At 43.8% G+C, this 26,694-nt stretch overlaps 2 protein-coding genes across 2 annotated transcripts in view; one reads left to right on the top strand and one right to left on the bottom strand.

Annotated features, from left to right (window-relative positions):
- The window catches only part of Eaf2 (ELL associated factor 2), a 1,192,577-nt gene that overhangs the window by 23,413 nt on the left and 1,142,470 nt on the right, over positions 1-26,694 (top strand). The gene's annotated exons all lie outside the window — the stretch shown is intronic.
- The window catches only part of Hgd (homogentisate 1,2-dioxygenase), a 50,789-nt gene continuing 36,437 nt past the window's right edge, over positions 12,343-26,694 (bottom strand). Inside the window, exons 10-14 of the mRNA XM_052158378.1 lie at positions 25,698-25,822; positions 22,723-22,827; positions 20,392-20,518; positions 15,935-16,116; positions 12,343-12,620 (exon numbers count right to left, since the gene is read on the bottom strand). Coding sequence (XP_052014338.1) covers positions 12,471-12,620; positions 15,935-16,116; positions 20,392-20,518; positions 22,723-22,827; positions 25,698-25,822 — 689 coding nt within the window. The 3' untranslated portion in view covers positions 12,343-12,470. The remainder of the gene's footprint in view (positions 12,621-15,934; positions 16,117-20,391; positions 20,519-22,722; positions 22,828-25,697; positions 25,823-26,694) is intronic.

The following is a 26,694-nucleotide window of genomic DNA, read 5'->3' on the forward strand; positions in this document are numbered from 1 at the left end:
TTTTCTATTCTTTCAGGATCAAGGATGTAACCCAATAGTAGAACACTTGTCCAGCATGTATACGGTTCTGGGTTTGACGCCTTGCTCTAGGAAGGAGAAAAGTAAACCCAAAATTTATAGGGAAAGAAAGCACAAGTTTCATCCCACTGCTAGGAGGGCAGAGAGGACCAGGGCAGAGAGGACCAGCCCTACTGCCGGTACCTCCACCAGGAAGGCTGACTGTGGCACTGTTGATGATCTCTGCTCCATTGCATTTACTACAGCGTCGGTTGATCGTGTGACTACAGTGTCGATCGTGTGTCAACCCTTTGGGATGCTGTCAGCAAGATGACACGGTCGCTAACCTTTACTAGGTCTAGCTGCTGTTCGCTCGCATCCTACAGCTGTGAATGCCCGCCTCACCACACTCCTCAGTCCTTCTAACTTTGCAGATCACAATGGGCAGCTCCGCTTGAATAGATTTGATTTCCCAGTGATGCCCGGCTGCTTTTGGAGAAGAATTGTTCTCTGTTGCAGAAGGTATTGCCACGCTTGAGAGCCTTGGGAGTCTTCATTGCAGCTATTACAGGGTCCTGCAGAAGAACCCAGGCTTCACTCTTATGTACCGTAAATACATAGGATATTGGCTCGATTGCATTAGAGATATAACTGACAGCTGCTAGCCTGCAGCCTGAATCTGCTTTAGAGCTCTCTCTGGACTCCATCCAAAACCAGTAGATTTACAGAGCATCCCAGGGCTGGAGAGGTGGCTCAGTGGTTAAGAGCACTGACTGTTCTTCCGAAGGTCCTGAGTTCAAATCCCAGCAACCACATGGTGGCTCACAACCACCGGTAATGAGATCTGACAGCTACAATGTACTTACATATAATAAATAAATAAATCTTAAAAAAAAAAAAAAGGCATCCCAGAGTGGGCAAGAAGAGCATGCCCAAGTAGAGTCCTGAATCCAGGAAGAGTCACAAAACAGGAAAGGGTATTCAGGGTGCTGGAGAGATGGCTCAGCGGTTAAGAGCACTGACTGTTCTTCCAGAGGTCCTGAGTTCAAATCCCAGCAATCACATGGTGTCTCACAACCATCTGTGATGAGATCTGATGCCCTCTTCTGTTGTGTCTGAAGACAGTGTGTACTCATATAAATAAAATAAATAAATAAATTTAAAAAAAAAAAGGAAAGGAACAGGTATTCAATGAAACAACTTGCTCTTTGTTTTTTTTGTTTTGTTGTTGTTGTTTTGTTTTGTTTTAGGGCTTCCCTAGCATGCTATCACTGGGGCCCCATGATCGATCGTTGACAATGAAAGGCCCCTCATCTCATACGGAGACGATCTTACCCTACTGCTGCCTCATTCCTCGTGGCCTAGAATACCCGACAGTGTGAGAGAAGGAAGATTTATTTTGGCTCATGTTTCACTCCACAGGGAAGGGGTGCTCAGAACATCCCAGATCAGTTCATGTCATTCCTGGCAGCCAGGACACAAAGCCAGATGATGTACCTACTGGGCTCTTTTTCTGTTCTTCTTGTATTCCACCTAGACCCAGCCTGAGAGACAGCTGTCATTCATGTTCAGGGCGGTCTTCCCACCTTATTAATCTGGAAACATCTTCACGGTACCCCCGGAGGTATGCGTTACTAATGTGCTAGGTACTTCTCAATCTGATTAAGATGACACCACCAAAATTAATCATCACAAGGCTGGACAGAGAGTTCAGTCAATAAAAAGCCTACCCTGTAGGCATGAGGACCTGGCTTCAGTCCCTGAACCACGTAGAAAGCTACATGTGGTAGAATATTTGTAATCCCAGCTCTGGGGAGACAGAGATGGGTCCCTGGGGCTGACCCAGCTACCCTGACTTAACTTAATTAGAACCTCCAGACTGGTGAGAGACCCTGACTCCAAAGCCAAGGTGGTTAGGACTTGAAGAACAACGTCCAAGACTTTCTGGCCTCTTCCCTGTACACTCTTCTGCATGTGTATCTGTGCACAAATATGTGTGCATGTGAGCACACACATACATATAGAGAGATTATGAGAACTGGAATAATAAAGAGCCTAATTCATAAGCAGTTTGGGGTCAGAAGTCACAGAAGGTGTGGGGACCAAGCCTGGAAGATGTAAGAAGTAGCTGTGTGTAATGGCGGAAAGCTCACGTGAAGAATGCGTTTCTGCAAACATAGGCCTGCACACCTCTTTAGACCTCCAGGTGCAAATAGGGATTGACTCATGTGATGATCATGGATCATCCTCAATTGATTCTATGCCATGGCTAACTTGTCCCTGCCCCCACCCCCCAACAACTCTCTGTCCCTACCTCCCCTTAATGTCCCTACACTTTCCTTCAGTGCTGGGATGTGAACCTAGGGTCTTTGCACATGCTAAGCAAGGATCTAACATTAACTTACATCTATAGCTTCACTGCCATTTTACTTCTAATGAGACAGGGGTCTCATTAAATTGCCCAGAATTTAATAACCTCGAATTTGCAGTCATCCAGCTTAGCCTCTTAGTCTGGATCACAGGCCTGAGCTATGTCAGATCAAGCTGCTATTCTTCAATTTTGTTTTGGTGGTTCTGAACTTGAACCCAGAGGCCAAGCATGCTAGGAATACACAGAGCTACATGACCAACCTGAAGGTATTCCCTTCCTTATGCCCTCCTTTCTCTTTGACAAGAGTCTTACTAGGTAGTCCATTCTGGACTCAAACTTGAAATCTTCCTGCCTATGGCTTCCAAGTGATGGGATTGACATCATGCCCATGGCCACTAAAGGCTATTGTAATCGTTCTCCAGATTATAATGGGCTATGAGGTTTTGTTCTCATCTTATTAGGTAGAAAAAAATAGAGGAAACTGTACTTCTTAGTTATGGTTTTTATTGCTATGAAAAGTCACCATGACTAAGGCAACTCTTATAAAGAAAAGCATTTAATTGGGGTTGGCTTACAATATCAGAGGTTCAGTCCATTATCATCATGGTGGGAAGCATGGCAGAGTGCAGGCAGACATGGTGCTGGAGGAGGTGAGGGGTCTACATCTTTATCCAAAGGCAGCCAAAAGGAGACGCTCTTACCCAGTCAGGAAGAGAGTCTCCTCCACACTGGGCAGATCTTGAGCATAGGACCTCAAAGCCCACCCCCCCACAGTGACACACTTCCTCCAACAAAGCCACACCTACTCCAACAAGGACACACCTCTTAATAGTGCCACTGCCCAAGGGCCAAGCTTATTCAAACCACCACATCTATCTTGACCCTTAGTATTCTTTCAAAGATAATTTTAGTGTGTGATTTGAAGATGCAAATGTACCAGTCTATAAGATAATTATAAATTACTTAAGTAAAAGAATAGAATAAAAATAACCTATCCATTCCATGTGATGATTTTGGATGTGCATCTTGCCATAGTGTTTTTCTCCTCTTTCTGCTAATGCATCTTTTTTTCCTCCAAAGAAATGAGATCCACTGTGCATATAATGATTCGAAAACCTGGGCCCAGTGACTTGCCATGAACATCTTTCCATGTTAAAAAATGGCACTAGTTACTTTCCTGTTGCTGTAATAAAAAACCATGACCAACGCAACTTATGGAAGAAAGATTTTGATCTTGGCTTCTAGTTCCAGGGGGTAAAAGTCCATTTTGGCTGGGAGATATGTCAGCAAGAAGACATTGTAACAGAGGCAGGAAGCTGAGCAACTGCACGTTTAGCTGCAAGCTTGAAGCAGAGAGAGAGAACTGGAAATGGGAGGTGCTATGAACTCTCAAAGCTCCGCCCCATCACCCAGTGATGTGCTTCCTGCGGCAATGTCGCACCACTTCCCCAGGCAGTGGTACCAAGTGGACAGTAAATGTTCAGACACTGAGCCAATGAGAAATGTTTCTCATTCAAACCACTATGGACTTCCTGCCACATTGTTTGAGATTCGATAATGTGTTTATCACAACCTGCTTAATCCTCCTTAATTCTATTTGTCTGCTCATTTTCTCCTTTTACGATAGACACTTGTTATAGAATGTGTGTGTTTGTCCTTAACTCTTTCATGGGATACATTTCTAAGAGTGCTGTGCATGGTGAGACACACCTTTAAACTCACACACATAAGATAATAAATGAAAAAACAGAGTCTAAACGAAAGTTTATTACAATTATTTTTAAACCCAATGAATAAACGCAGTCTTAAATCTACATTTCATTTGTTACAACATTTTCATGTATTTTTGTTCATTTGTCTGTTATTTGCCTGCTCAAATTCATTTACTGCCCCTTCATGTAGGGGCTTCATCTTTATGATTTTAAGGCTTAAACAAGATAAAGATTAATCTTTTTTTTTTCTTTCTTTCTTTTTTTTTTTTGTTTTTTGTTTTTTTTTTTTTTGTTTTTTGTTTTTTTTTCTTGGATTTGGTTTTTTTCCCGAGACAGGGTTTCTCTGTATAGCCCTGGCTGTACTGGAAATCACTCTGAAGACCAGGCTGGCCTCGAACTCAGAAATCTGCCTGCCTCTGCTTCCCAGAGTGCTGGGATTACAGGCGTGTGCCACTACTGCCCGGCTAAAGACTGATCTTGATCATACCAATCAGGAGTTATTCTAGCATCCCTTCATACTGGAAAAACACCGCATACTCTTGGTGTCTAAATGTTAAAAGAAGACAGTACCCAGAGGAATTTTTTGCATAATTTCTTAGCATGGAGAATTATTGAGCAATGTGTTCTTGAGACTTTAATCATTCCACAAGATTTTTTTTTTTTACCAGTCAAGAACAATGTCCTAAATCAAACCAAGAAGCAGCAGTCTGATGAGGACACCAATTGCCACATTCTCTGAGCTCCAAATGTGCCATCTGTCTGGCTGATGATGTTAGCTCTGGGCATTGGAGCCCACACTGTGGTACTGTTGAGCATTAAAAAAAGAAAGAAAGAAAGAGAGAAAGAGGAAGAGAGAGAGAAAGGAAGGAAGGAAGAAGGAAGGAAGGAAGGAAGGAAGGAAGGAAGGAAGGAAGGAAGGAAGGAAGGAAGGAAGGAAGGAAGACGTGTGTAACAAGGATTTGGATCTTAAGGCTTTTGTCACACAAGGTGTTAAGCAAGTCCAGCCTTATTATGCTCGCTTCCCTGAGATCATGCTGGTTCCTGGTGAAGCATGGTCACAGGGCAAGAGAGGCTGCAGAAGGACCAGTAATCAGCCTGCTGATTTTCAGGCATGGTTTTCAGTTCTTGAGACAGCTCTCAGTGCAGAATAAAGCAGCCCCTGCCAATTGCAAGATGACTCGTGTGGATAGGCATCTGTCAAAGCTGTGTGGAAGTCTGTACATCACTGCTATTAGTTATCTCTGCCCACACAGGCAGCGCCAATCTTAACAACGCCTTGGTATTGTATGACATCAGTTCCACTTCTCTGAAACAGTATACTTCCCTCACAGATTATTAATTGTTTTATTACATGATATATTCTCTTACTCCTTTCGTTTGTCTCTTGCTGCAAGAAAAAGAGCATGCCTATGCTCTCTGATTCAGATCCCATTGGGTCTAATCTTTGATTATGTTTTCTGATTCCTAGGGTTACCCAATGACCCTATCTTGGGGTCAGGTAGAATATTCATTACCCATCTCTGTGCTCATCAGGATAACTCATAGACTATTTGAAGGAATTAGAATTATGTATAAGAATCTGTTTTGGTTACATTTGCATGAGTGCAGAATATGAACAGGACTTTAAAATATCTAGAAGCACACCGCTTCCCCTCCCCGACCCAGACAAGGTTTCTCTGAGCAACTCTGACTTCCTGTGTATGAAAAGATGGAATGTTCAAGCTGCCATCTGTATTTTTCTGCTTCTGAGGAACGTTGATTATGTTCTCATTTCTCTTTCAGAGCATCTATTTGTTCCTCCAAGCATGATAGAGATGCTTCCATTCACTCCCCTCTTGGCTTTCTGGCGGAGTCAGATGTCTCATCTTGGTGATACCATGGCCAAGAGGAACACCATGGAGCCACATCATCTGCTTGGAGACCCTTCATTGGTACAGAAGCACTCACAAGGATCTTGAGCTCACAGTCAAGCTTCTAACCTGGAGGGTTAGAGAGGGCTCACCTGACTTTTGACTTCTGGGTTTTTCTTGGGCATGGGTGACTGGTACAGTGTCAGAGATTATCTCGAGCAAACCTCACACTGGAGGTCGAGCTCAAGTTTCCACATTGTCACAAGGAATAACTCTCACTTTTGTGTTGAATCTGTCCCTGCTCATTCTCCTTGTTTGTGTGTGTGCTCTTTTAAGTGTGTGGGTGGATGTGGGTGAGAGTTTACATGTATGTGTGGATGCATGTGAGGCTAGAGGACAATCTTGGTGCATCTACCTTGCATTTTGAGACAGAGTTTCTCCCTGAGTCCTAGTGCTCACTGATTAGGCTAGGCTGGCTGGCTAGGGAGTCCCAGGGACCCACCTGTCTGTGCTGGGGTGATTATTTCTGACTTTTTCATGTTGAGACTGGACATTAAACTCAGGTTCTCACGCTTGCAGTGCATGTACATTACCAACAGAGCTATCTTCCCTACCCCCAGAGACGCCCTCTTTGTTTTCTCTTTTTGAGACAGGATTTTGATATGCATCCTAGGTTGGCTCTGAACTCATGGGCCTCTGACTTCTGTCACTCCCAAGGACTAGGATTAGAGGTATGCTGTCTTACTTGGCTAATTTTGGTCCACTTCTTCACTTTGTCTCTTATTGGGTTCTAGAAGACTCTTGGTCCTTGGAGAAACCCCTTATTAAGTGAAGGTACCCATAGTAGGCTCTAACTGTTGCCTGCCAGTACCCCCCACCCACTTTCTTCTCTTTAAATAGAAGTCTAGTTTCTCAGGAAGCTGTTGGATTGCCCTTCACATCAGGCAAGATGAGATAACCCTTGACTCAGATCAAAATTGCCAGAGGTTGGTGTGGACATGTGTGCCCAGGAAACCAAAGGAGAAGTCTGCAGGAGGTGGCCTCCCTTCCTGAATAGAAAGAGAATATTTCCCCAGGTAAGAGAGCTATGTCCACATACCTGTTTGTTGTCTTCTCTTTGCTGTGTCCTAATTGTAGATGCAAAGTTCAAGAACAAAGATGTCTTAGGATTTTATCACTGTGGATAGGTGCTGTGACCACAGCAGCTCTTATAAAGGGAAACTTTTAATTGGGGCTGGCTCACATTTCAGAGGTTTAGTCCATCATTGTCATGGCGGGGAGCATGGTGGCACACGGGCAGACGTGGTGCTGGGGAGGTAGACATCCAAAGGCGGGGAGACTGAGCCTTCTGAAACCTCTAAGCACCCCACCCTGGTGACACACCTACTCCAACGAGGCCACAACCCCTAATAGTGCCACTCCCTATGGGCTTATAAGAACCATTTTCATTCAAAACACCACAGAAGACAACAACACAACATGCCAAGAGCAGGGAGCAGAAAATCAGGAAGGATGTAGGTCCGGGACTCTTCTGTACCGCCATTTTCCCCATCCTGACCTGCTAACTTTAGACATCTTTAATAAGAGACAATAGTAACTGCTAAACTAATCTTAGATTTTTTTTTTTTTTTTTGGATACTTAGAGTTGAATAAACTCTTAATCGGATCATAATCTTTTATTAAGAGAAATAGAGCATCGTTGAGACTTTAACTTTACTCACAGACTCTAAAATAAATGCTAACTGATGAACAAAAGGCTCCCTTTGTCCAAGTTCTGCTGCTCGGGTGCCACAAAATTACACACGGTTGGCCCTTGATAAGGCATTGCTGTTAATCACACTGTCTCGGTTTGTACTGAAGCTCTAGATTTTATAAATCTGGATTAGCCTAATGAAACTCCCAAGGGCCGCATGATTAGGCAAGAATCCTCTAGGGAAAGCTCTCAGACACTCACGTGGAAACTGCTTTTATCAAAATCGCTTTAAATCCTGTCTTCCCTTCCACTTTACTCGATCTATTAATATACCCCGTCGAGTTCTTAAATTAAGCCGTATGATTTCTTTGCTCCTAGACCTAAAGACAACAAGGCTTCAACACCCGCACACTCGGCACATCTGTCTCTCGTGGCCTCGGACCGGCATACCTTCCTCTTCTGCCAGATGCTAGTTTAGGCGTCAGGACCTCCGCTTGGTCATTCTGGCAGCTCCTACAGCAGAGGGCACCAGAGTCTCCCGGAGGCAGGAGCTGAGTCCTCTCTGAGTCACAAGGGTAATGCTAAGCGGTGTGCATCCTGTGGGCGGCTTCCCAGCATTGAACCCTCACAACATCCTGGTGAAATAAATCACTCCTTCCTTTTAAGTAAGAGCACACGGCTTAGAGAGGTTGTCACATGTTCAAGCTTATTCGGATATAAAAACACAAACAGGATTGCAGAACCTATATTCTAAATGACCTTTCTGAAACTGAAATTCACGTATGGTAGTTACTAATAACTACCTAATAACTACCTAGTAATTATATTGAAAGCTAATGTATTAAAATCAACAATGTCCCCAAACCCCGCCAGAAAGAATAGCTATTTGTTATATTGTGCTTGTATCGTGATAGGTTTCATTCTCCCGTCACAGGAGAGGTTGTTATGAGTCTCCCACGTGGGAACTGAACTCGGGTCCTCTGGGAAAGCAGTCAGTTCTTTTACCACTGAGTCATCTCTCCAGTCCTTAAGTAATTTACTGTTCTTACCTACCTGCCTTGGCTAGTGCTAAGAGGTAGATGCTGTCTAAACACTGAAGTGTCTCTTACTTCCCAAATAATCCCTCCCCCATGCCACTGCCTTTATACTCATTATATTTACTGGAAAGTGGAGCTTTCGGGAGTTTTTTTCAAACCATTTTTTTTTCTGGTTGACTCTGGAAATCCAGTACCAGGAACGCTGGAAACAGAGCTATCTATCTTCATTGCTGAGTATTAACTTTCTAAAACAGTGGTCTTAGAGGCTGAAGTTCCCACAGTCTTGTTCTATCCTTGGTGTTTCTAATTGGTTGGTCTGAGGTATATCCTGGGCACTGGAAATTAAAGATACGTGAGTAGTCAAATACACACTTGATGCTGAGAGCCAGTGTTTGCTCACATTTAGCCGGGGAGAGCTCTTTGTAGGGTGGGACTGTCCGGTGCACTGCAGTGTACTTATCAGTGGGCCAGATGCTGATGGTTCACAACAAAAAAAAGTCTCAATTGTGGCAACCAAAAAAAAAAAAAAAGTCTCCTAGCTTTCTTGGATGTCTTGTATTGAGGGTAAAGGAACAAGGTGGCCCATTGAGAATCACTGGTCTGGGGACATTTCTGGTAGCTTAGACGGTGAGAGGTCTTTTAGGAAGAAAAACGAGAAGGGTAACTGGCACCATACTCTCTTTTAAACGGCTAAATGTAGAGAGATGCCAAGGAGGTCTTGTTGGAAATCCTCCTGTCACCGGAAGAAACTTGATCAGGGTGCTTTTTGTTCTATAGGGTTTTTCATTCCAAGCCAAAAAGATGACAATTTTATTTTTGGAGAATTAAGGAAATGACACACATTTTCCTAATTGATCTGAGGCACACAGAAGAAAATGAAATCTTTTTTTAAAAATTTTTTTAAAATTAGTGTGAGCAGTCTGGCCTGGGTGCAATCTTGTCTCAGGTTGGGGAGTCGCTGCTCTGTGTGGAGAGATAAAGTACAGAGTCCTGGGTACTAAATATTTGGAAACCCACGCCATGCACCCGGTCGCAGGAGGAGCTCGGTGACCCGCTGATAACAGAGCAACAGGAGCGAGTCAGAGCTGAGATGCCAGTGAACAACCCAGGGTTCAAAACTCCGTGGAAGGAAGGCTGGGGATTGCTAGCGGTAGACTTAGCTTGGGATTGGAAGTAACTGTGAAAATTGGAGAGTGAAGGGGAAAGGAGCGTGGGACAGGCGCAGTAATGGGAAGTAGCTCTGTGTCTCTGGGCAAAGCTTAATCCTTTCTAGAGTTGCAGGGAACCCGAGCTGAACGCAAACCTCAGAGGTGCAGAGAAAGAGAGCCTCCGCCTTTACCCACAAACTCCCATTTGTCATTGCTTGAGTGCTATACCCAGACGGCCGTTCTTTTGCTCTGTTCCGATTTGACACCAGCTGGGTAGTGACTGGTGATAGAACATGGGCTTCAGCCACAACAGTTATTTTAAATCATAGTGAAATGCAGGTTTGCCAGATAACAGTGTTTAAGTTTTAATAAAGATTTAATAAAGATTCTATTGTTACCCTTAAAGATACCTGGAAGCAGCCTTCCCAGCCCTGCTTTCAACTCCACTTTCCACAGGTCCTCTCAGGTCCACGCAAAAACAGACGCTCTCCTTTCTCTGTTGTGACCTCATTAGTTCAGGACAGTGTCAGGGTTTTCGGTAGCAGATGCTGTGTTTTGCTTCTCTTCTTCCATCTACAGACATCTCATTCCGATTCCGCTTCCAGCACTTTGAACCCAGAAGGTGTTTTGTTGGCGTGTTTTCCTTCTCGTCCTACCCCAGCCTGCCCCTAACCCACAATGGCTTCCTTCTTCCTCTTTAGGTCTGGCTAAAGGGCACTTCTCCATTGAAGACTTCACATTCTAAAGAAAGGCTTCTTCCAATAGGGGGAAGGGTTTGGAGCCAGGAAGGAGGTAGGAACTCCATAGGAAGATTGACAGAGCCAACTAACCTGGACCCTTGGGGCTCTCAAACACTGAACCACCAACCACAGAGTGCACCCAGGCTAGACCTAGGCTCCTTGCACATACGTAGCAGATATGCCGCTCAGTCTTCATTAGGGTCCTGAACAACTGGAACAGGCTATCCCAAAAGCTGTTACCTGTATGTTGGATATGTTCTACTAGTCGGGCTGCCCTGTTTGGCCTCAGTGGGAGAAGAAGCACCTAGCCTCACAGAAACTTTAAGTGCCGGAGTGGGGGGGGGGGATAACCTGTGGGGCCCATCTGCTCAGAGGAGAAGGAGAGAAGGATTGTGGAAGGGGGTAACGGGGAGGGGGCAGTGAACGGGTTGTAAAGTGAATAAGTAAAAAGAGAAAAAGAAAGAAAGATGGAAGGAAGGAAAGTCTCCCGCAGTCCAACTCAGCTGTTCTTATATTTCAATCCGCTTGTTTTTTGTCTGGCGTGTGTTTAATCTTGTATGTCTATTTTGTCTGTTTCCCTCACTAGAATACCACCTTTCTACAGGCCAGAATTATGTCCATGACTTTGATATCTCTAGTAAGGTTGCCAGATTTAGCAAAGGGAAATATTAGTTTCCTAGTTAACTTTGAAGACAAGATGAACCATGAGTAACTTTTTGGTATAAGGCTGTTCATGGTTACCACTAAAACTATTTATGATTTATCAGAAATTCAGATTTCACTGGGCATCTTGTGATTCATCTGGCGGTCTAGCCCGTGGGCCCTCATATGAGTCTTACCAAATATTACTAGGAGAAAAGTTGGCAGCAACAAATTTAAGTTGTTGCCATGGCAACAAACCAGAGCGGGCATGCTAATCCTAGAACAGTCATGACAGCTATCACTTTCCATATTTCTGTTCTGATTTGTGTATCTTTTCACCCCAGGAGAACACAGTCAACCTACTTCCAAAGTCTTGGTCAGCCCATTCCGGGAGGGACATAGACCTTATAAAAAAGTTGTTGGGTTCACTTTTAATACAATTGCGCCTCGGTTTTAGTGTGGCCTCCTCCGAATATCTGTTTCCATTGTCTCTGTCTTTTGAGGCCGAGAGCTCCCTAGGATAAGTCTGACTCTTCCATTTCAACCATTCATTCCTAGCACCTTGATCTAGGGCTGATAGTAGGGATTTTGTACAGGATCACCAAAGGGATTGATAAATGGATGAAGAGAAGCATGAACAACTGTCCCAGCTCAAGGAGGGTTTCCTAGGATACAGGACCTTTTCTGTAAGGACCAGAGCAACCCAGATCTGGGCATTCCCAGATAGCTGCTTCCCTGAATAGGTGGATTTCTTCTTGACCTTGGTGGCTGGAGTTCCTGTCTCATCATTGTGTACTGCTGCCAGAATTAGATGCCTTGTGTTCTGGATATCCACAGTTTACACTAATGGCTGGTTGTTTGGAACTCTGCTGACCTCCTCAATTTCCCCATCCCTGGAGTGACCTTATGGCTTGGTTGCTGATTCTACTTCAGCTCAAAATTCTAACGGACCTTTCCTTGTCTGTAGTCTCGGGCCTTGTACTCTTTAAGTTAAGGCCCCAGGCCAAGCACATGGGAAATGTCTCTTACCCCCAATGCCCCTAGCCATTGGCTTATCTGGCCCACCAGTTCTGGACACCAAGACCTGAAAATGACCATTTGTAATTTCCTCAGAACCATATTTATTGAGTAATTAGAAAGCCATAGGCATTTCTGAATGTGTGTCCACAAACATTTCAAGTTTCTTCTCATGTCAGTTGCCATCCCCATAGCGCCAGAGGTATGAGGTTCTCAAGGAATCCAAGCAAGTCTGTTCTCAATTACAGTAGAGGGCTCCAGTCTCACTTCGGCTCTGTCGGGCTCCTGGAATTGGGGGTGAAGTGGCTCTGAAGAGGCTCCCAGCATTTGTAGTAGTTCTCATCCAAACAGTTACAGGTCTTGAGTCCCCACTTGGTAACCGCCAAACTCAAGGAAGATTCAAACATAAATGCCTATAGGAAATAAGATGGAGGTGAAAAGAAAGAGGTAAGGTGACCACAAAATCATGTTTAATTAGAGAAGGTGTGGATAGACAAAACATGGGACTTATGCTTATACATTCAGCCATGATGAAGAAAGGAAGCCCACGCCCTGGATCCTGGATTTGGCCTTACCATGCCGTGCATAAGCAGGTGAAACTGTGTGCAAGGCTTCTATCTACTTAGGGCCCCGAGTTTCATTCTGTGGGGTGGAACCGGGCAGGCAGGACTAGCATTGCTCATAGCATTCTTATTTCCATGGGCAGATGTGAGAGAATCTTGGGATCTTCTCCTTAAGGACCATCCCTGTAGTGATGTTCTTACATGTGTTGAAAGGACCAGACTTAGCATAAGACACCCCAAGGCCAAATTCTCAGTACAAGGGACATTTACTTGCCCCAGAGAGACATAAGACATCAAATAAGAGATAAAGGCCAGAGACAGCAGATGAGGGAGAAGGAGAAGGGAAAAAAGGAGAAGAGGAGGGGATATTTGCCCCAGAGGGATAAAGGACTGCATTTGGACAGACAGATGTGGTCCGTAGGCAAAGGGCAGTTTACAATGGGAAAGGGGACAACTCCGTGTTTGACTGAGTTTATTAATTTTTATTGGGCATGTTAATTATGTGAACCAGAATGGGGGGAGGGACTTTTGGTTTGCTAGACTTTGATAGGTGGAACTTGGTGGTCAGCCTCAGGAGGAGGAAGTGGCCAAATAAGGAAACAGAGCTTGGTGGCTACCTATAGGAAGGTAATGTAACAACTTTTAGCAAGGAGGAGAAGGGTAAAAGGCAAAACCTGTCGGTGTCATGTTTGCCACGCTCGGGCCTGCTAGAGCTCTGCATGGTGACATGCTCTCTTTTCTCAAAGGAAGATGCAGAGCTCAGAGCTGGGAGGTGGCTCATCCATTATGGTAGGTGACAGTAGATCGAGCTTCTTTAGGAGCCTGGTCAAGAGTTCAGCTCAGAAAAGGGAAAGGAAGAGAGAGAGGAAATGGTCCATCAAGGGGCGGATGCTGCACACCCCACTGTGCTCTGAATGCTTCTGGTATAGCGAAAAGAAGCAGAAAAATATTCTGTATATCTTAGTCATTTCAACTTCTTATTAGCTGTTGATGTTTCTATCTATACTGTCTCTTATAAAATAATAGCAAACAACCCAAACCTTATAATTCTTTTTGTTCTCATTGGGAAATTAAAACCACTACAGACAGGCCAAAGGGAAATTATGTAATTCTCTCGTGACACCACAGAAAACACCCGCATTAACGTTTTGGGTGGATCTCACATTCATTTTTCTTTGTGTCAGGGAGTCATGTGTCTTTGCCTGACTTCTCTGACAGGCTTTGAGGTAGGGTTTTGGATGAGATGTGTGGCATAACTCCCTCTTCATACACGAGGGCAAGTGTCACAGCCATTATTGTTGTTGTCTTCTGCTGACTGGCCCTTAAAAGCTTCTTCACTGTGAGGCTGAGCACTGACGGGTCACGTGACACTAATCACTTCACACTGGGTAAGGATAGGACAGATGGATCTGCGTCTAAGCTACATAAAGGGGAATGGTAAAGGAGACACAAAGTTCGGTCTTAGGCGGCTTCTATTTATGTCTGTGTGTGTATGTCTGCGTGTGAGTATGCATACGTGCATGTAAGTGTCTGTGGAGGGTACCCCCTGGATATTCTGGGCCTTCAGAGTCTCCTACCATCTCAATCCTCTTCCTAGGACAGCTCCATCTCACTAGAAATATAGGACTTGGACATTACTCAAGTTCTTTTTTGTTTGTTGTTTTTTTTAATATTTTATTTTATGTATGTGAGTACACTGTTGCTGTCTTCAGACATACCAGAAGAGGGCATCATATCACATTGTAGATGGTTGTGAGCCACCATGTGGTTGCTAGGAATTGAACTCAGGACCTTTGGAAGAGCAGTCAGTGGTCTTAACGGCTGAGCTACCTCTGCAGCCCCACTCAGGTTCGTACTGTGTGTAAAAATGGCCCTGTGCTTCACTAGTGTGAAACACCACTCCATGGTAGCCCAGCTTTCAAAACCCTGTTTGGAGACCTAAGGGTAATCCAAGAACAACTCAATGGTGGATTGAGCACTGTCAGAGGCAATAGCCTGAGACTGGCAAATTCTCTCACAGAGATACAGGCTTCTATAGCTACTCAGATCAGATCCTTGAAAGGAGTAACAGAGCTAGGGCTAAGGATGCAGGAAGGACTCCATGTCCCTTTCTCTGTGAAGGCAACTCTGGCTCTGGACTTGAACTAAAAGCAAACCCTAGTGGACTGGTAGGCCGCTGATGCTAGGGACTGTCAGCAAGTTTTGACTTCAGCAGGTCTGTGTTATGAGTCTTAAACTACGTAGCAGGGAAGGCATTTGTTTTAAAATGTGAAGTAAGATTGCATGATGGCTTAGCATAAAATTATTTCTTGCGGTCCATTGAGTCTATTTCCAAGAATGCAAAAATAAATAAATAAATACATAAAAATAAAATAAAATCAAGTAGCAAAGCCAACTGCAATTGTGTTCCGCCTCAGTGTTTACAGTCTGACGCAAGAGGAATACAAAATAGGGTCTGAATCCCATCAGCTTCATTCCAGGCCAAAGGAGAACAAAGAAAATGAAAAGGCAGCTGAGAATCGCTGCTCACAAGTTCCAGCTATGGTGAGGCAAAGGTCGCTTGACTCTCCTTGGCTTTAGAAACTGGCTAAAAGTGACATTCTGCCTCCTCTGGTACTGTGGTCCTCAGGACCACATATAATACTCTGAGATAGAATACACACACACAGACACACACACACACAGACACACACACACACAGACACACACAGACACACACACACACACACACACAGACACACAGACACATACACACACATCCGGCTGCATTTAGATACAGCAAGACCCTTCAAAGTGTATCAGTAATGTATCTTTGCATTTGAAGTTAGCAAATACTCTATGAGGAATTATAACTCATAGATGTCCTCTGGCTAGATAGTGCACCCATTCTACAGATGGGAAAATGAAGCATGGAGATGCTGCATAGGAACTGAGTTGTTAGGATTTGCACTGGTCTTACTCTCTGTTCAATCTCTTTCTACACTGTCACACCAGAAGTGTAGCATGTGCTTAATGCTGTATGTGTTCATACTTATAACACACACATGCAGACACACAATTCTCCTCACTCCACCTCTGTGACCTTGGAGAATAAAAACTAACTGCTTTTCTCTATAGAAGTTTGGGGGGCCCGGAGGCAGCCCCTGAGGTATTAACGTGCTTACCATGGTGCCATCCGCTACCCTCTCTGGCTCCAGTCTGGCCTTGCTGGCCTTCTCGAAGCAGTCTGCATCGGGGCCGTGAGGGGTCATGGCGCTGTGCAGGCTGCCGCCCCCTGGCAGGAATCCACCTTGCTTGGCTTCATAGTGACCTTTGATAAGTCCCATGAACTCACTCATGCAGTTCCCTGAGAAGGTAGAATTGGTATTATTTTTATTATCCAAGGCAAGACCCATAAAAACATCACTACCTCCCAAACAGTATCTCTTCTAGGCTTTCATATTCCAAATTCATCAAATGTTCCACAATAGCACATGATTTCTTTTTCTTTTTCTTTTTCTGTTTTTGTTTTTTTGAGACAGGGTTTCTCTGTATAGCCCTGGCTGTAGACCAGGCTGACCTCAAACTCAGAAATCCGTCTGCCTCTGCCTCCCAAGTGCTGGGATTAAAGGCATGAGCCACCACTGCCTGGCACATGATTTCATTACAGGATCCTAGTCTAGAAAGTGAAGTGGTGCGCACGCGCATGTGTGTGTGTGTGTGTGTGTGTAATGATACAGGATAAAATTCCAGAGGTACAGTGCATTATCATGTGATAATCAACAGATAGTTGGTCTCTATGAAACACAGATCCTAAATATTCTTTATCATAACAGAAGTAAATCTGAACATGATAGATTCATATTCCTCTCTTCTCCTGGAACCCTAAGTCTGAACATTGTAACTGAGCCTTACTTCTGCTTCATGTAGAAGACTTCGCTACCTCATTGCGCATGGCTTGCTCCCCAGGGCCTGCTTGCATGCTTTCAGTGGATGGGCGTGTTCTACCTATCGTGCTACGGAGTATCTCTCAGTGTTGTTGTTTTTTTTTTTATATTAAATGGACATGTTCGCATAGCTTTCAAGAGTCACACCAAATCTGACAAAGCCCACCATGCTTCCATTCTTTTGGTATTTTGTTTCTATTGAAACAAAGCTCTTTATCAACATAGTAATGCCTTAAGAGAAAGAAATAAAGAAATCGCACACATGGGTAATGCAGGTACTTTTCCATTCATCTGTCTGGTTTCCATCCACTCACTTTCCCATCCATCTATCCATCTACCCATATTCAAAATATATAATTGGACACCATTTTAATTACCGTGGTATACAAAGGAATAAGAAATAACCTGCTTGCCAGGCAGTTGTGGCACATGCCTTTAATCCCAGCACTTGGGAGGCAGAGGCCGGCGGATGTCTGAGTTTGAGGTCAGCCTGGTCTACACAGTGAGTTTCAGGATAGCCAGGCTACACAGAGAAACCCTCTCAAAAAGCCAAACAAAACAAAACAAAACAAAAAAATCAGAAATAACCTGCTTAACGCTGCTTATTGCCTCTCCTGTGGGAAGATGGAGTGTTCAGAGCATGTGACAAGGTAGTGACAGCCATTGCAAATTCAAACACTTGACAGGCCAGGGCCATGCTCTGCTTCCTGCCATGTGGAATATAAGCAGGTACCCTGATGTTTCTATAACCAACCGAACAGCCACACTGCCCTTCCCCCAATAGAACACACCGCTCCAGGCCCTAGGAAGTGAACGTGCAGGAGACCCTGAGAAGTGAGACCCGGATCGTAGCCCCCGAGTGCATCTCATGAAGCAGATAAAGGAAAGTAAACAAATGGGAGCCCTAAGAATCTGTATTTTAAGAACAGTTCCACACACAGTTCAATCTGCAGTCACAATTCTTGCTGCAGTACATGTCACCAGGGTCACCTTCACAGCTTAATTTTAAGAAGAGAGCAAGATGGAATTTGGTTTTGATCTGAATGTGAATTCAGTTAGCAATGAGTTTGGTGAAGCTATTCTACATCACTTTCGATATTTCAAAAGACAGTGGGAAGGTAGACTTTGCCTTTCTGATTAAACCTGGATCCTATTGACTAAGGTGCATTAAAATGACTAGAGGCAATATTTCTACAGAAATAATTCCCCAGTTCCCTTTAAAGTCACATCAAAGTAACAAAGATTTTGAGTATTGCTGAAGCAATATTTTTATATCTCCGATAAAACTAATTTCTAACTTGGGGTTCTGTGCTTTTTTTCCAAATCAACTCAGGGTACCATTTCTTTATAAGATGTTATTTGGGGATGAGTCATTAAACACATCATAGGAGGTATTTCACAAGCCCACTGTACAGGCAGGCAGGCAGTCTGTGGTACAGAGACTAAGGAGTGGGTTGAGAGCCAGGAGCACAGCGGTCTCTTCTTGTCTCTCTTCCCAGGAGGGGAGACAAACCCTCCACCACTGTTCTCAACACAGTCTGTAGACCTTCTGGGTCAGAAGCCTTTGGCTCCCTAGTTCAAAGTGCAGATGCTCTAAGTTTCTACTTGAAAGCCAATGAATTAAACTCTGGGAGAGGGAAGCACGAGAACAAACTTAAAAGAGAAAGGGAACTCTTGATGGTGACCTCAAAGGGCAGGCTGGCTGTCACCTGACTGTGGAGTGGTCTTCTTTCATCCTGACAGCCTGAAGTCCCCACCCTCACAAACGCTTACACTGCCTGTTCAGTGCAGCTGTCGCCATTAAGTTCTGGTACCTGGGAACTGTTACAGAGAGGAATCTCATAGAAACAGAAGGTTCTGCAGTTAACTGTGGAAAATGATTTGTTTTCTAAAACGGTCCAGCTGAAAATGTACGTTAGAGTCTTTTCCAGACTTCTATGTTCAAAATTATAAAATTCTTCTGGAAGCAGAATTGTACTTTGACCTCCTTTAATTTGCACAATTAAAAATGTCAAACTCATTAAATACAGCTGTGATGTACCTTAGTCATTCTTGGTGATATATTCAACAACTGAATCAGTATTTCCAGATGCGTATTGTGTGGGTCACGGAACTGGCCATGTCAATTAGCAGGCACATGTGACTGCTTTGGCATCAGACAATCTGCAATTAAATCCTGACCCTGCACTTAACTATCCGTGAGGCCTGGAGACTTGGCTTACTCCCCCCACCCCCGTACCAGTCTCATCTTCTGGAAAACAGAAAGGAGGCCATTGATATTAGCTCTCTCTTGCTGATGTTCTAAGACCTAAATAATTAATACTTTAAAAAAAAACATATAATAAGGCCCTAGAAACTAGTCAACAACCATTAGTTATAATAATACAAATAAAATAAAACTTGATTTGTTCTGTGTTGTGCTGGCTGGCTGAAAGAGAAAAGCCATGGAATGGTCTTACCCATAAGTGAATCTTACCAATTCTATCAACTTTGCAACATCAACCTATCAGCAAGATACGCCTACATGCGCAGTAGTGGTGTGACTATCATAGGGTAACCAACTGTTCTCTAGATTTAAGGCCTGTGACATATAAGGGATCTTATGCTTGGTTTGAAAATCTAATCCTTGGGAGCTCATAGGTCCTGCAAGGCAAATTACTACTGATAATTATATATATATATATATATATGATATCAAATTTCCTTCTAAACATCCACTCTCATTTCTTAGACAGAAGTAACTTTCAACCTCACTCAAAGAGGCTTCCATTTGCAGTGGACACTGGTGAATTCAGAGTCTCATGGCTGCCCAAAATGAATTATGTATAATATCCCCTCTAAGGAGATGTTGTGAAAAACAGAATGAAATAACAAAAAAGCTCGGAAGATGGAAAAAGGATAGCAAACATCCTCAAGGCATACCACAGCCAATGTAGTTATGAACTCATAGAAGCTTTGATCAGAGGCGGCACATGACAGGCCCTCCGCATGGCCAGTGATGGGTGGGGGAGGGGCTGATGGGAATGAACTATAGGTCACTTATAGGGGATGCAAGGGGAGGAAGCCATTAATGATGGACAGCCATTGTCTTTGGTGTGTAGCAATTTGTGTACCTGCCAGACTCCAGTGAACAGTTTCAATCACAAGGCCATAGAAAAGGTCTTGGTCAAACTCAGAGGGACACAAACTAAACAAAAAGAAAGGGGTGTGGGAAGGGGCTCCATAGAGACGAAGGGGGGGGGTCCAGGGGATGGGTGAAGATGAGAAAGGGCAGTGGAGAGAGCAATCGGAATGCATTTTACATCTATGTATACGTGTACATATAAAATTGTCAAGGAATAAATTTAACTAATAACACCTCCATCTCCCAGTTTAGATTGTAATCTGCTTTGTTTTTTCCAAAATAATCAAAGAAAGAACATTTTACTGTTCTTGAAACAGATTATTGTTTCTCCAAACAAACTAAAACACCTCTACGCCCACTACTTCCCACTGTTAAAAAAAACAAATCTGAAACTTACTCTTCCTTCCCACTCTACCCTTAAAGCCCAACAGCAGCCTGAGAGGCAGCAGCCTGAGAGGCAGGACTTCGATTCAAGGCAGGGCAGGGGGTCTAGGAACAACCTGGCATCCACCTCCCTCCGTGCCCCGCCAGTTCTCATTTCCAGGTGTGTTCTAGTGAAAGAGAGACTTACTGTGGTAATAAGGGGGTCTGAAGGTTTTATCTGCCACCCCCCACCGAGGTGGGAAGATGACAAAGTCGGCAATGGCCACCCCGGGTCGGAGAGACTTGGCAGTCAGCACGGTGAAAATGGAAGGATCCTGTGAATACACAAGGGGAGACTGAATATAGGACAGCGATGGGAGGGGACTGAAGAGTGACAGTGTGTCACCTGCACAGGAGGGTGCTTTCAAGTGACAGTTTCTGATTAAGTGACCCAGGTCAGGTTTAGATATTTGGGCTCTGGTTGAGGTGCGATAATCACTCCTGTGACTGTCCTTCTTGCTGTGCTCGAAGCAAAACGCGTTCACACCAGATAAGAGGACTGACAGCTGTATCTTTAGCCTGCCTGAGTCTACAGGCTAAAGATGTGATGTTCTATTATTACCCTGTGGCTCTGAGAGCCTGAGTCCTACTTGAACTCCTAGGCTGAGTGGCAGGGAGCTTGGAGCTGCTCAGCATCCAAAACAAACAAATCAGCATCCACAGCCTAAGGTGACGAAGCCAATGCTCCTTGGGAGGCAGAACATCAGAGGTCGTAGATGACACCACAGGCAGGGAAAATCTGAGAGCTGGCTGGCTAATTCTGACTCTTGATTGATGTCTAGATTCTGAGTATTGCATTTATACTGATGTAGTGCAGAGAGGGATATGCTGAGAGAACTTTAGATTCCTAGACAGAAAGTCCAAGATTCAATTTAATTGATATCCGTGTTTACTTTCAGACATGGTGCTGACATCTGGAGATTCAAAGATGGGGAATCTATTGTCCATTCCTTTAATTTTATTTGGGGAAAGGAGAGAGTAGCTATTTCTTTTTCAAAATAATTCTCTGTTAAATTTGTTCTTCTACAGTTTCCTACGTTTATACAGTACATTCAGCCTACAGCAACCCTTCTCCCTGTCGCCACCCGTTCTCATCTCCTCTGACAGGACCAGGGAAAGAAGCAAAGAACTACGACTTGAGATAAACCTTTACAAGTGAACAAAAGAAAGGAAGGGGAAGGGTGGAAGAGGAAAGAGGAAGATGGGGCAGGGATTTTATTGGAGGAAATAGAAAAGATATGGGGATACGCAGAGACTTTGTAAAGCCAGGAGAAGGCTAAAGCCAGCAGTGAAGTGAAGGACAGAGGAGGGGCAAGATGTGGTGCTGGAGGATGGAGCCCGGGGCCAGATGGAGAAGAACTTCAAATGCCACGCACGCTTCAGAGCTCAGACCTAATCCTAAACCATGGGGAGCCTGCAAAGGTTTTCTAAAGCAGTGGTGGTATAATCAGATCTGGATTTGGAGGGGAAATAACCACTGCAGCAGTGAGGAGATTAGATGTCCGTAAATGCAAATAAAATACAAAGTAAAACAAAACAAAACAAAACAAAAAATTAACTCAAGCCTTCTTCTTGCTGGGAGAGTTACCATCTTTTTCATCTGCCATGGGAAATGGTCTGAGACTATTAAAAGCAAGAAAAGGTAGGAAGGCTCAAACAGAGCTTTACCAAGGTCTCAGGGTGCTTCCTCGTGGTGCTTTGGGCTTGGCATCCTGATTTCCTTTTTCCCCTTTGGTTTTATTAAGATTCGAGGTTGTTCAGAAAGGTAGTTTTGTCCCCCTAGAGATAAGCTGAATTGGCTCAGAGTAATCCTTCTATCTCTGATTCTCTGGCTTCTGCCCCAATTATCCCTCAGCTCGTGAGTTAAGTTAATCTATTATGAAGTACACTGCAAAATGAACTCACCCTTGAGGTCTCAGAACTCGCACTTTATCAAGCATGTGGGCTCGTGGGAGCCTGTACCAGAGACCAGAGACCGATTTGGGCCCCCCTAATTGACTGAAAAATATGGCCAAGTTCAAACATTGGCTTTAAAAAAAAAGATTCAAGCATTCAACCTTTGAGTAACTTTAGAAGAGGGCTTCCTTGCCCTTGGCTGCTCACTATGGCCACCAGCTGAGGCTGGTGAGCAGGTGGGCAGCCAGAGCAAGCAGAGTCATGCCCCAGGCTGCAAGGTGCCCAGACCTTCTCCAGACCTGTAAGTGATTATTCCTCCAGACTTTGTTATTATCATTAGCAGCTTTCCCTTTGTCTGTGTATAAGAGTTGTGATTACTCTGGAGAAAAGTAAATTGGGTTGAGTATTTCTTGGCTTCCTCTTTTGCCAAGTAATGTATTCCTTCACCAAAGGACACATGATCTTGAAGCTTTGCATGGATGACCTTGAAAACCTTAGATGTGTAAATTCCACAGGTACACAATGGATCCTTCCCATTCAAGGGTTGTCCCATCCCCAGGGTCTCTGCATGGTCCAGACTTACCGCATGGTCAAAGGCCACTGCATTGATGACCATGAAGTTCTCTAGGTTGTACTTGTAGGGTGTATAGTTTCCATGCCAGGCCACAACATTGAATGGAGAGACATCCTAATCACAGAATCCAGGAAAGCATTGTCTTAGAATGTAATGTTTCTGTAGCTGTAAAGTTACAATACTTACTGACATAACCTCTTTTATATGATATTGGTCTAAATTTAATCATAGCATCCTTTGGGAGAATCAGCTTGATCTCTCTGTGGTTGCTTCACATATCCTCTCCCAGGTCCTGGCTTTGCCACTAACCCCCTTTTCCAGTTCATGAGCTGCAGCTATCCATCTCATACCACATACAGAAGAAGCTTGGCACACACCCATTAAGCAGTCCTTCTTCAATGTGTAACATAACTATGGGACTCTATAGAGGCCAGCAATTCCCAAACAACTGTTTCCTGGTATAGCAGGCACTTGCTGTGATATTTCTCCAGGGCTTTGCAGCCTAAAGGAACTTTTCTTAGTGTCTGTTGTGAAGTTCAGGACAGAAGACATCTTGAAGAGATCTAGCCTAAATGTTTGAGATTTCAGAATGACATTAACTTCCTTCCTGGTTTTGTCTTGGGTAGAAGATCATTTTTGTACTTTACAGGATTATGATCTTCCTCATTGGTACTAGTCAAGAAAAAGGATCCAGCACACAATATTCTAATGTCCAAGGGGCAGAGCTGGTCAAAGTGCTAAGAATAAGAGAGTTGAGTGCTTAGCCTTAGATGGGATATCTATATCCATGCCCTGCTAGCCAGCCTAAGGCTCAAGGGCCACATTGAAAGAAGAAGAGGCAGAAAGAATATAAGAGCTGAAATATGGAAAGGAATGCAGTGAAATGCTGTTGTCTACACAGGACCTGGTCATCAAACTAACGAACTCATAGCAGCTGAGGTTCCCAGAACATGATGTGCACAAGATCACGCAAGCCAAAACTCTGGTATAAAGAGCATAGATGATTTCTAGGCCCCTAGGGACTGAAGATGTACTCCTGGTAGGATATTCATGTTTCTGAGGATGGTCCTATAGCTCTGCACATGTAGGTAGCACTAACTGTTGAAGTGGATATGAGAAGAGGAAGATGGGAAAATGGGGATGGATATGACCATATGTCATTGTATTTATGATATTCTCAAGAGAAAGGGGAAAAGACTTGAGAGAAATGACTACCCACAAAGGCACTGTTAGAGCTAAGAGGAATGCACAGAAGTGTTGAGGTATCTGAGCAACAGGGGGGAAAGCACTGGCATTCCTGGGACTGAGAATTAAGAGGGGAAATGCTTCCATAGGACTCCAGCGAGATCTAGAACCATGAAAAAGGCTACATTTGTAAATATTTATAGCTAGTTCTCAGAAGAAACAAATCTCTGATTTATAGTATTTGCTGATATCTGGTTGTGAAAACTCTCAATTATATTTTATCATTCCAACAATAATTTTCTTTTTCTGGTAAAAGATAAAATGCTGAGTGCCTTTTCTTAGGTACTGTGATCTGGTTTTGAGGCTACTGAGAAGGAGCAGAAGTGATCAGGTCAGAAGTACTGAATACAGAGGGAGAGAAATGCCCCACTACCATCCCTTCTCCGATTAATTTCATCAGGTTGAACCCAACAAAAGATAATAAACTGGGGAGCCAGGTTACTTTGCGGAGAAATGCTTGCCTCTCGGGTCACAGATTGAAGCAGAGGAGAATGGACCAGTGTGGCCATCACAGGGCCCCATGAGAAGTTGGAAACTGTGGCCTACTGCCAAAGTGGACGTTCTCTGTCTATTGTATTCAGAGTAATAATAATCTGGGGAACATACTTAAAATTCATGTAAATATCTACTTCTAATACCCCAGAGGTTATTGTTTTTGCTAGATGAGAGTATTACTATGGGTATGAGCATTTTAAACAAGGCTGTCCACAGGTTTCTAATACCAATGACCCCTGAACAACTGCTGAGGAATCCTGACATATGAGGATATGAGGATGGCACGTTGCTGTTCGCTCCAGGGCTTACGCAGACGTTTCAGACTGATTTGCCTTTGCTGGCTGGCATTCCTTTTTGGTGCTATGCAAGGAAAATAAATGAGTGCTAGGCTAATAGGGACAGTAAATCAGACAAATAAAAATTAAACAAATAATAGTTCACAGAAGGTCTATGGGGCGCCATTTATTACATGCTTAATCTGTTATGACATTACACAATCAATATATTAAATGATGATACATAGTAATGACCTGGCATGATGGTGCATACCTATAATCCTTTCTCTTGGGAGGCAGAAGCAGAAAGATCAGAAATTCAAGGCTACTCTAGCTACAAAGCAAGTTCAAGGTCAGCCTGGGTTACATGAGACCTTGTCTCAAAAAACTAAACAAAAGAAACACAGGTTATATATTGTATTATTATTTTTCATGGGACAGCCTTACAGAAGGGACAGAATGTGTCATGTCTTAAAATTAATTTTATATTATTGCCTGTGATTTCACGTCCTGAGTATATTAGGCCTCTGGTATAACTGAAGCTAATCAACTAAAATCTTTTCATTTTGTGCCAACCATCAATCATTGCATCTGAAATAAGGTGCTCATTGAGGAAGATCAATCTTGGCTTCTCCTTGTGGTGAGTCATCTTTTCAGATCATATTAAGAGGCCTCTATGTTATGTTTCCCATGTCCATCTTAGAGACCCACACAATGTTAAATTTCCATTGCTAGATGAGGAGGTGCACAATCTCTGGAGTCCAACAGCTAGGGAGGGGTTTTACCCTGGTTCTGCCCCTTAGCACCATGAATTAAATTAATTTTCACCATCTGATCTGCTCCCATGGCTGCAATTTGCAGTAATAAAGACAAAAGGATGTCTGTAATGTACCTAAGGATGGCCTTGGCTATCAACTGGTGCTTCATAACTCCACACCCACTCCATGGCTACCAACACTCTTATTGTACCTGTTTGGAAGCAAACAGCTTGCCCTGGAATTTGTTAATCACAGTGTAACCGCCCGGCACGTGACGATCTTCATACCAGGCAACGGGGATCAAGAAATCTCGAGGATTGGCCAAGCCATTTGCTCCTAGAAAACACAGGAACCCAAAATGCCACTTAGATATTTCCAATGTCAAAGGAAAGATGCTCATCACGCGCCATTCCACAGAGGACTTTCTTCACCAAAATCCTTGCTGGATTTCTAGTCAGGGCTTTGGTTCAGTGCCTGTCCAGTGTATATGAGGTCCTAGGTTCAACCTCAAGGACTACGGCCTCTGTTGGATTCCAGTTTGGGAGGTTTGCAGGAGGATCTAAGAGATTTGGTTGACAAAAGAAAATTTCAAAAGTCCTCAGGAGCAGTGTTATGTCCTGGAGCTACAGAGTGATTATGGTCCATTCAGCTTTTGTATGTGTTACCTCATCACTAATTATGTGCTACTCATCACGTGCTACTCATCATGTGCTACGGGTGAGGAAAAGGGAGAGGAAGAGAGGGGAAAAGGCTTAGGGTGAAGATTTGGTAGATGTCTGTCCAAGGAAGCACTGGGAACTCTCCTACATATCCTCAGACCTTGATCTCATATAAAGAGGTTATTAGCTACTGTCCCAGACAGGCCTGGAACTATAAAGCTGCTGTCCAGCCTAAAATAATATCTGCCTGCCAGTCAGGGAGGAAGAACCGAGGACCTGCCTCCTTGGCTTTGTTCAGGAGTGAGTGTTCCCTCCGGAGAAAGGAAATAAATCAAAAGACAAAATATGAAAAAGCATAAGTGCAAAAACATAATTTAACTCGGAGAGGAGAGGCCTAGGGAGTGTTTTATCATTTCCAGCTCCTGGGGTTTAAAAAAAAAAAGTCCCCAGCTGGTTAGTAAATTATATCTATTTTCCAGAGGGCACATGCTCTGTGGAACCTGGAGGCTCTGCCGCCTGCACAGCAGCAGGAAGCTAGACCAAAGTGGG

This window comes from Apodemus sylvaticus, chromosome 15 (genome assembly GCF_947179515.1).
Source record: "Apodemus sylvaticus chromosome 15, mApoSyl1.1, whole genome shotgun sequence".
Classification (NCBI taxonomy): Eukaryota; Metazoa; Chordata; class Mammalia; order Rodentia; family Muridae; genus Apodemus; species Apodemus sylvaticus.